Source organism: Plasmodium malariae, apicoplast (assembly GCF_900090045.1).
Source record: "Plasmodium malariae apicoplast, complete genome".
In the NCBI taxonomy this organism is placed as follows: domain Eukaryota; phylum Apicomplexa; class Aconoidasida; order Haemosporida; family Plasmodiidae; genus Plasmodium; species Plasmodium malariae.
This window is the reverse complement of record NC_031401.1, coordinates 23,756-34,324: the sequence shown is the minus strand read 5'-3', so window position 1 is coordinate 34,324 and position 10,569 is coordinate 23,756. Positions and strand designations below refer to the sequence as shown.

The 10,569-nt window shown below is 16.0% G+C and overlaps 4 protein-coding genes and 9 non-coding genes across 13 annotated transcripts; 9 read left to right on the top strand and 4 right to left on the bottom strand. All coding sequences in view use genetic code 11, as the record gives it.

The window, feature by feature from the left end:
* Positions 1-662: 662 nt before the first annotated feature.
* Positions 663-2,096, bottom strand: PmUG01_API005500. The gene has a single exon. It is a non-coding gene; the product is annotated as an rRNA (ribosomal RNA).
* A 155-nt stretch (positions 2,097-2,251) lies between these two features.
* POWCR01_gt23 lies at positions 2,252-2,323 on the top strand. The gene has a single exon. It is a non-coding gene (tRNA).
* Positions 2,324-2,335: 12 nt separating this feature from the next.
* POWCR01_gt22 lies at positions 2,336-2,419 on the bottom strand. The gene has a single exon. It is a non-coding gene (tRNA).
* Positions 2,420-2,430: 11 nt separating this feature from the next.
* Positions 2,431-2,502, bottom strand: POWCR01_gt21. The gene has a single exon. It is a non-coding gene (tRNA).
* Positions 2,503-2,505: 3 nt separating this feature from the next.
* On the bottom strand, positions 2,506-2,577 carry POWCR01_gt20. Its single transcript has one exon. It is a non-coding gene (tRNA).
* A 25-nt stretch (positions 2,578-2,602) lies between these two features.
* POWCR01_gt19 lies at positions 2,603-2,674 on the top strand. The gene has a single exon. It is a non-coding gene (tRNA).
* An 8-nt stretch (positions 2,675-2,682) lies between these two features.
* POWCR01_gt18 lies at positions 2,683-2,757 on the top strand. The gene has a single exon. It is a non-coding gene (tRNA).
* Positions 2,758-2,926: 169 nt separating this feature from the next.
* PmUG01_API004800 lies at positions 2,927-4,583 on the top strand. Its single transcript has one exon. It is a non-coding gene; the product is annotated as an rRNA (ribosomal RNA).
* Positions 4,584-4,597: 14 nt separating this feature from the next.
* Positions 4,598-4,668, top strand: POWCR01_gt17. The gene has a single exon. It is a non-coding gene (tRNA).
* A 944-nt stretch (positions 4,669-5,612) lies between these two features.
* On the top strand, positions 5,613-7,022 carry sufB (FeS cluster assembly protein SufB, putative). The gene has a single exon. It carries the CDS (start codon positions 5,613-5,615, stop codon positions 7,020-7,022), a length of 1,410 nt encoding a protein of 469 aa, YP_009307936.1.
* A 14-nt stretch (positions 7,023-7,036) lies between these two features.
* Positions 7,037-7,192, top strand: ORF51 (hypothetical protein). The gene has a single exon. The coding sequence runs from the start codon at positions 7,037-7,039 to the stop codon at positions 7,190-7,192; it is 156 nt and encodes a 51-aa protein (YP_009307935.1).
* A 28-nt stretch (positions 7,193-7,220) lies between these two features.
* ORF101 (hypothetical protein) lies at positions 7,221-7,514 on the top strand. The gene has a single exon. The coding sequence runs from the start codon at positions 7,221-7,223 to the stop codon at positions 7,512-7,514; it is 294 nt and encodes a 97-aa protein (YP_009307934.1).
* A 6-nt stretch (positions 7,515-7,520) lies between these two features.
* On the top strand, positions 7,521-10,559 carry rpoB (DNA-directed RNA polymerase subunit beta, putative). The gene has a single exon. It carries the CDS (start codon positions 7,521-7,523, stop codon positions 10,557-10,559), a length of 3,039 nt encoding a protein of 1,012 aa, YP_009307933.1.
* The last annotated feature ends 10 nt before the right edge of the window (positions 10,560-10,569 follow it).

The following is a 10,569-nucleotide window of genomic DNA, read 5'->3' as shown; positions in this document are numbered from 1 at the left end:
GAATAAGTTTTTAAGCTTTGTACACACCGCCCGTCACATCTAAAAAATATTATATTATATAAAAATTATTGTTAAATAATAATATATAATCATATAATTTAGATGAAGTCGTAACAAGGTAGCAGTACTGGAAAGTGCGGCTGGATAATAATATATAAATTGGTTGATTTATTAATTAAATTATTTAAATAATATTTATATATAAAATTAAATAAAATAATATTATTTATTATATATGATTTTTATAGACAAAAATAATATTAATACACATTAATGTAAATTTAGTTAAATATTATTTATATTTAAAAAGATTTTTAGTTTAATGGTAAAACATACTCTTGATAAGGGTAAAATTTTAGTTCAATTCTAAAATAATCTATAAAAAGCTAAATTAGGCCTATATTCAAAATTTTGAATATAGGCCTAATTTAGCTTTTTATAGATTATTTTAGAATTGAACTAAAATTTTACCCTTATCAAGAGTATGTTTTACCATTAAACTAAAAATCTTTTTAAATATAAATAATATTTAACTAAATTTACATTAATGTGTATTAATATTATTTTTGTCTATAAAAATCATATATAATAAATAATATTATTTTATTTAATTTTATATATAAATATTATTTAAATAATTTAATTAATAAATCAACCAATTTATATATTATTATCCAGCCGCACTTTCCAGTACTGCTACCTTGTTACGACTTCATCTAAATTATATGATTATATATTATTATTTAACAATAATTTTTATATAATATAATATTTTTTAGATGTGACGGGCGGTGTGTACAAAGCTTAAAAACTTATTCACCGCTATAATTCTAATTAGCGATTACTAGTGATTCCTTCTTTATATAAATGAGTTTCAATTTATAATTTGAACTATAAATATATTTTAAATATTATATTATAATATAATAAAAATATTGTAATATTCTATGTAACACGTGAGCAGCCCAAAATATAAGGAGCATAATGACTTGACGTAATCTTTTTTATAAATTTATTAATAATAATATCATAAAAATTTTTTTTATAAAAGGTTACGTTCGTTATAATACTGAAATTAACACTTCACAGCACGAACTGACGACAGCCATGCACTACCTATATATTTTATTAAATTATTAATTACTAAATAATAAAAATATTGTTAAATTTTGGTAAGGTTTATCGTGTTGCATCGAATTAAGCCACATGTTCCACCACTTGTATAAGCTCCCGTCAATTCCTTTGAATTTAATTCTTGCGAATATACTAATCAGGCGGAATATTTTTAACGTTAGTTATTATATTTATATTTTATATAAATATAAAATATTCATAGTTTATAGCTAAGACTACTAGGGTATCTAATCCTATTTGCTACCTTAGCTTTCGTTTATAAGTGTCAGTAATTATATAGTATTATGCTTTCGCCTTTAAAGTTCTTTTTTGTATCATTGTATTTCACTACTTCTCAAAAAATTCCAAATACTTTTATAATACTCTATTATATTATTATTTATTTATTTTTTAAATTTAACTTAAATATTTTAAAATAAAATTAATATAAAACCTTAAAACGCTTTACGCCAAATAAAAAGAATAACGCTTGCATTTTCTGTATTACCGCTGCTGCTGGCACAGAAATTAGCCAATACTATTTTTTATTTTTATCAATATTTAAAAATAAAACATAAAGTTTACAATATTTTCATAATACTGTCTTCCTTTAAGAAATATTACTTTATCAAGCTTACGCTTATTGTAAAATATTCCTCACTGCTGATTTTATAAAAAAATTTAGGCTTTATTTCAATCCTAATGTGATTGTACATTCTTTTTAAAATCAATTTTTGATTATAACCTTGGTAAACTTTTATTTTACCAACTAGTTAATCAAATATAAATTTTATTTTAAATAATAATAATTTTTAATATAGTACAAATATATATAATTGCGCATATAGATTATTATTTAAAAATTATAATCTATTTAAAATTTAAAATTTATATCTCCTCACCTATACACTATGATATTATCATAAATTTGCATGTGTAATGTATATTTCTAGCGTTAATTCAGAGCTAGGATCAAACTCGCAATATAATTATATATTAAATTAAAAATTTAAACATATATAGATTTATTATTTTTATATGGAAATAAGTAGAATTGAACTACTATTTTTATTATGCAAAAATAAGATTTTACCATTAAACTATATTCCCTATTATTATATATATAATATATATTATATTCTTAATAGCTTAGTGGTTAAAGCATTCGGCTGTTAACCGAAAAATACTAGTTCAAATCTAGTTTAAGAAGTATATTATTTTATATGAATAAAGAGATTTGAACTCTTATTTATTAAAAATACTAAATTCTAAATTTAGTGCGTTTACCTTTTTTCGCCATATTCATAATAATTATTATAAATCTAGTAAGATTTGAACTTACATATAAAACTTAGAAGGTTTTTATTTTATCCCTTAAATTATAGATTTATATAAGTAATATTGGAATTGAACCAATGATCTTCTGTATGTAAAGCAGAAACTTTACCTCTAAGTTAATTACTTAAAATTTATTATTATTAATAATAATAAACTTGTAATTTAAAGGATAAAATATATAAATACGAATTATAAAATAAAAGTTCAATTCTTTTCAAGTTTAATTATTATTAGCGAAATAGAGCATAAGGAAAGTTCGTCGGATTCATGCTCCGAAGGTAATCGGTTCAATTCCGTTTTTCGCTTATATTTTAAATATAATTAATTTATAATATTATTAATATTAAATATATAATTAAATATATATAATAAATTTAAAAGGATGTCTAAAATTTTTATTATTGAAGAAAGACGTTAAATATATTAACGAAATTTTTATAATAATTAAATAAGAATATATATTTTTCTTTTTAATTTGATTTATTATAAAAGTATCTGAATAAAATATTTTTATATAAATATTTTTAAAATACTTAAGGAATTGAATCATCTTAGTACTTAAAGGAATATAAAGTAATAACGATTTTCATAGTAGTGGTGAATGAATTGAAAAATTTTAAACATTATATATGTAATATTTTATATAAGTAATATAAAAGTATATTTTATATGAATATTATTATATAAATAATAAGAATCATCTTATAAAATTTAATATAATAAAAGTTGATAGAGAAATAGTACCGTGAGGGAAAGATGAAAAGAATTTTGAAAAAATAGTGAAAAGAACCTGAATTTTAAATTTAAAAAATTATAATAAAATTTATATTAATTTTATTATATTCTTGTTGAAGAAAGAATTAGCAAGTTATATTAAATAGTATAATAATTAGGTTAAATATTTATTATAAATGAAGCCAAAGTGTAATCGAGTTTATTTTAATTAATAAACATTAAAATATATTATTTATTATAGACCCGAAATCAAATGATCTAATTATGTTTAAAATAAAATTTAAGTAATATTAAATTGAAGTTTGAATTGATTATTGTTGCAAAAATATCAAATAAAATATAATTAGAGGTGAAATGCCAATCGAATTTGAAGATAGCTGGTTCTCTTTGAAATATATGTAAGTATAGTATATATATATAAATAAATGTAAAACTCTTTTTTTATTAAATTAATTTAAATAATTAATATTAATATAAATAATTTAATAATTTTATTTAATAAAATATATATATAATTAGAAAATAAAGGATAAGCTTTATTTTCTATAGGGAAACAGCCCTAATTATAAATTAAGATTTTTAAATATTAGTTAAGTTTTAAAAAGAATATAAAATTATTTAGATAGTTAAAAAGTAAATTTAGAAGCAGTTATCTTTTAAAGAGTGCGTAAAAGCTCATTAATTTAGTAATTTTAATTCAAAAATAATCGAAAATAAATTAATTATCGAAATTATAAAATTTAATATTAATAATAATTAAATTGGTAAAAGAGCGTTTTGATAATATTTATTTATATGTAAATTAAAATAATAAAATCAAAAGTGATAATGCTAATTTGAGTAATGTAAATATTGGTAAAAATCCAATACTTCTATAATTTAAGGTTTCCAATTTATAATTAATTTGAATTGGGTTAGTCGAATCTTAAAATAAGATGAAATGTGTAGTTGATAGTTAATAAGTTAATATTCTTATACTATATAATAATTTATATTTTAAGACTAATATAATATTTTTATATTATAAAAAAATTATTAATATATATTTTTATTATATATTCGTACCGTAAACTGACACTAGTAAATATATATATATTATTAAGAAGTTGAGATAATTTTTTTTAAGGAACTAGGCAAATTTATCTTGTAACTTAGGGATAAAAGATACTTATTTAGTTGAAAATAATAAATTTAAGCGACTGTTTAACAAAAACACAAATCTTTGCTAAATTGAAAAATGATGTATAAAGATTGACATCTGCCCAGTGCTATTATGTAAAAATAATATATGTAATTTAATATTATAATATATATATAAGCTATAGTAAACGGCGGCTGTATCTATAACGGTCCAAAGGTAGCGAAATTCCTTGTCGGGTAAGTTCCGACCTGCATGAAAGATGTAACGACTTAAATGCTGTCTTGAAAAAAATCTTAATGAAATAAAAATATCTGTGAAGATACAGATTTCTTATATTGGGACAGAAAGACCCTATGAAGCTTTACTATTAATAAATATTGAAAATATATATATAAAACATAGTATAAATGGGAAGTATAAATATTATTTTTTTGGAAATAATGTAATTATAAATGAAATACCATTTTTTATATATATAAATTCTTATAAAAATTTTATAACAAATTTTTAAACAATATTTATAAGATAGTTTGACTGGGGCGGTCTCCTCCTATATATAAACGGAGGAGTACAATGTTATATTTATTATATAAAGATATATATATAATTAACTGTAAAATATACAAATTAAACAGAGATTAATGTCGGTCTTAATGATCCGATAATTATTTAATGATAAAATTATCGCTTAACGGATAAAAGTTACTCTAGGGATAACAGGCTAATCTTTTCCGAGAGCCCATATTGACGAAAAGGTTTGGCACCTCGATGTCGGCTTATCACATCCTAAAGCAGTAGTATGTTTTAAGGGTAAGTCTGTTCGCCTATTAAAGTGATACGTGAGCTGGGTTCAGAACGTCGTGAGACAGTTCGGTCCATATCTAATATAAGTGTTAGAATATTGAAATTATTTTTTTTAGTACGAGAGGATCGAAAAAATTATACCAATGATATATCAATTATTATTTATTGTAATGTTGAGTAGTTAAGTATAAAATTTTAATTGTTGAAATAATATAAATAAAAAAATTTAATTAAAAATAATATTCTAATCATATATATGAATAAAACAATAATTAGAAAAATTATTTTATAGAATTAATATATATTTATAGTAATATATTTAGTATATAATTCCTAATAAGTTGAATATTTAATTATTTATATTTTATTTGCTAAAATGGTTTAATTGGTAAAGCAACTGATTTGTAATCAGTAGATTATGAGTTCAAATCTCATTGTTAGCTTATACTTTTTGTAATGTGTTATTATAATAAAAAATTAAATGAAGTTAAAAAAAATTTTAAATATTTATAATTTAAATTATAAATATCAATATACAAATAAAATAAATTTATATTTAATAAGAAATGGATTAAATAAGAATTTATTAAAAAATTTATCTAATAATATTTTTTTATATATTTTTATTTATAAATTTAAAATATATTCTTTAAAATTATTAAATATATTTAAATTACCTGATTGGAGTTTTTTTGAATGTCCAAATATTAATTATGATAATATTATATATTATTCTTCTATTTTAAAAGATAGTAATTTGATAGTTTATTTAAAAAATAATTTAAATATAAATTTTTTAGATATTATTTTAATAAAAAATAATTCTATTGATATTATTTTTGACAGTATATCTATATTACATACAACACAATATTTTTTGAAAAAATTAGGTATAATTTTTTTACCATTATTTGATGTAATTTTTAAATATCCTTTATTAATAAAAAAATATTTAGGTACAGTTATTTCTTATAAAGATAATTTTTTTGCTAATATTAATTCTATTATATTTAGTGAAGGATCTTTTTGTTACATACCTAAATATATTAAATGTAATTTTAATTTATCTACTTATTTTAAAACTAATTCATATGATTTTGCTCAATTTGAACGTACTTTATTAATTATAAATGAGTATTCATATGTAATATATATAGAGGGATGTACAGCTTATAAATATAATGAATCTCAATTACATGTAGCTATAGTAGAAATAATAGTAAAAAATTATAGTTATGTTAAATATTATACTTTACAAAATTGGTATAGAGGTGATTATTTAGGAAATGGTGGATTATATAATTTTACTACTAAACGTGGTATTTGTTTTTATTTTTCTAAATTAGATTGGATTCAAATAGAATTAGGTTCTATTATAACTTGGAAATATCCTTCAACTATATTAAAAGGTAATTATTCTATTAGTAATTTTTATTCAATATCTTTTTTATCAAATATACAAATAGCAGATACAGGTAGTAAAATGTATCATATAGGATCTTTTACTAAAAGTTATATAATTTCAAAAAGTATATCTTTAAATGAATCTTTAAATATATTTAGAGGATTAATATATATTAAACCTTATTCTTATAAGTCGTATAATTATACTGAATGTAATTCTTTAATATTAGGTAATAATTCTTTAACTGTAACTATTCCTTATATAAAAAATTATAATTATACTAGTTATATAAAACAAGAAGCTTTTATTTCTAAAATTGAAATTTTATATTTATTTTTATTAATGCAACGTGGATTAAATATTTTAGAATCAATTTCATTAATAGTTATTGGATTTTGTTCTAGTATTTATAATAAATTACCTTTTGAATTAAATTTTGAAATACCTATATTATTTTCTTTTAAAATAAAAGATATATTTAAATAATATATTATTGTAATATGAAAAAATATATATTAGAATTAAATTGGTATATAAATAAATATAAAAAATTATTTAAATATAATAAAATAAAAAAAAAGAATAAAATTTTTATAATTTTATATAAAAAATATATATTAATTATAAAAAAATTGATATATTTAAATATTATTTAATTTTTCAATTAAATTTAAATTAAAAACTATGAAAATAAATATAATAAAATATTATTATAAAAAAAATAAAAAATTATATAAATATAATAATTTTATTATAAAAAATTTTATAATAATAAAATTAAATTTTTATGAATATATAAAAAATAATTTACAAATATTTAATTTTAAAGGTATTTTAATTAGTAAAAATTATAAATATAATTTTATTATAATTTTAAAACATAATAATTATGATATAATATTATTATATTTTTATTTAAATTCATTAAATTTAATAAATATTTTTAAAATAGGTAAATTTAATTTTAATAAAATTTAAAAATATATGATATATTTATTATACCCTATTTTCCCTAAAAAAAATTATATTATATCAAATTTATATTTATTATTAATTTTAGAAATTTTATATAATTTGAAATATTATATTTTAATAATAAATAATATATATATTAAAAATTTTTATATAATTTATTTTAAAATAATAATTTTATTAACAAATATAAATATTAATTCTATAGATACAATTCAAAATATTAATAATTTATTTAAAATAATTTTAAATTTAAATTTTAATTTTATTAATTTGCATAAAGAAATAAAATTTAATATATTAATTTTAATATTACCTTTGATATATAATAATATTATTATATTAAATGGTTTATATAAAACTTGTATTCAATTATTAAAAAAAAATAATAAAATTTATATTATAAAATATAATAAAAATAATAAAAATATTATTTATTTATATATATATATAAATTTTAATTTAAAAATAATATTTGAATTTAATAATATTAATATATATTGTTTTTATAATAATTATAAATTTAATTTTATAATTTTATTATTATATTTAAATAATATAAATATATTAGTTAAAAATTATAATTTTGTATTAAAAAAAATAATAATATATAATTACATTAAATTTAAAACTTATAAATTTAATATATATAATATTATTTTATTAAAATTATTTATAATTGAAAAAATATTTAATAAAAATTTATTTATTAATATATTTAAAATTTTATTTTCTATAAAAATTAATTTTATATATTATTTTGATTACTATATTAATAATATTTATAATAAAAAATTTTATTCTATTATTGATCATTTATCTTTAAAATGTAATGAATATTTAATTAATTTAAAAATTAAATTGTTTAATATATATAATAATATATATTTTTTATTTAATAATAAAAAATATATTAATATTATTCTAGAAAATATTAATATAAATCCTTTAATTCAATATTCAGATCAAATAAATAATTTATCAGAAATAAATCAAAAATTTAAAATAAATATGATTACTACAGGATTAAATTCTAAATTTATATTAAATAAAAATTTGAGAGAATTATCTAGAAATGTATTAGGATATATTAGTTTAATTAATACTAATGAAGGATTAACTTGTGGATTAATTAATTATTTAACTGTTAATGTTTATTTAAATTTAAAATATAAATTTATAATTTATTATAAATATTTATATTATAGTAAATATAATTTTAAATTGATATTAGATATTTTAAATAAGAATTTTTATAATATTTATTTTAATAAAATTTATTTAAAAAAAAATATTAATTTTAATAAAACTATTATTTTAACTATAAACAAAAATACATTTAAAATAAATAATATTATAAAAAATACAATTTATATACCATTTAATTATTTATTATCTTTAATTGAAAATTTAATTCCTTTTATACATTATAATGATTCTATTAGAAATTTAATGAGTATAAAAATGCATACTCAAATAGTTCCTATTGTGTATTCAGAATTAAGTAATATTATTACAAATTATAATTTTATTTTAAATAAATATTTAAATTATTTAATTATATCTTATCAAGAAGGTATTATTATATATGTTTCTTATATAAAAATAATAATAAGAGATATATTTAATAGACAAATAATTTATTATTTAAATAGTTATAAAAAATTTAATCAAAATATATTATTAAATTATAAACCTATAGTATGGGTAGGAGAGAAAATTAATATAGGTAAAATATTAGCAATAAATTCAAATTTATTATATAGTGAATATAGTTTAGGTAATAATTTATTAATAGGTTATGGATCTTATTTAGGATATGAATATGAGGATGCAATTATTATTAATAAAAAAATATTATATAATAATTTATATACATCATTACATTTAAATATTTATGAAATATCTTTAAATATTATAAATAATATACCAGAAATATGTAGTATAAATATATCAAAAGCACATTATAAAAATAAAAAAAATTTAGATAAATATGGTATAATAAAAGAAGGTACTTTTTTATTATCTAATAATATTTTAGTTTCTAAATTAATAATAATACCTTTTATATTAAATAATAAAAGTTTAATAAATATTATTAATTTTTTATTTGGAAATAAATTAAGAATATTTAAAAATAAACCAATAGTTTCAACTATATATGATATGGGTAGAATTATTAAAATTGAAATTATATCAGATTATTTATATAATAAATTAAAAAATAATAATTTATATTTAAAAATTAGAATTTATATTGGAATACAAAAATATTTACAATTAGGAGATAAAATTTGTAATAGACATGGAAATAAAGGAGTTATTTCTTATATAAATGAAATTAATGATATGCCATATTTAAATAATAAAATTCAACCTGATTTATTTATAAGTAGTATAAGTATACCTTCTAGAATTAATATAGGTCAAATATTTGAAGGTATATATGGATTAAATAGTTTATATAATAATAATAGATATATAATTTCTAATAATTTAAATAAAATTTATTATAATAATTATATTAATATTTTTAATTATTATAAATATAATTATAATAATAATTATAATATAATTAAAATGTCTTATAATTATAATAAGTTTTTTTTAAAAAATCCATTTACTGGTCATTTAATTAATAATAGTATTTGTTTAAATAATATTTATTATTATAAATTAATTCATATGATTAAAGATAAATTAAGATATAGATTTATAGGATTATATTCAGAATTAACACAACAACCTATAAAAGGAAATACAAAACAAGGTGGACAAAGATTTGGAGAAATGGAAGTATGGGCTTTAGAAGCTTTCGGAGCTTCCTTTTTATTTAAAGAATTTTTTACATATAAATCAGATGATATTAAAAGTAGAAAATTATTAAAAAATTATTTATTTAATAATAATAAAATAAAAACTACATTTATATCAGAAACTTTTAAATTAATTTTAAAAGAATTACAAAGTTTGACTATTAATATAGAAGCATTTTGTATATTTAATAATAATAATTTAATAAAAACTTTACCTATAAATACAATTTATTAATAATAAATAT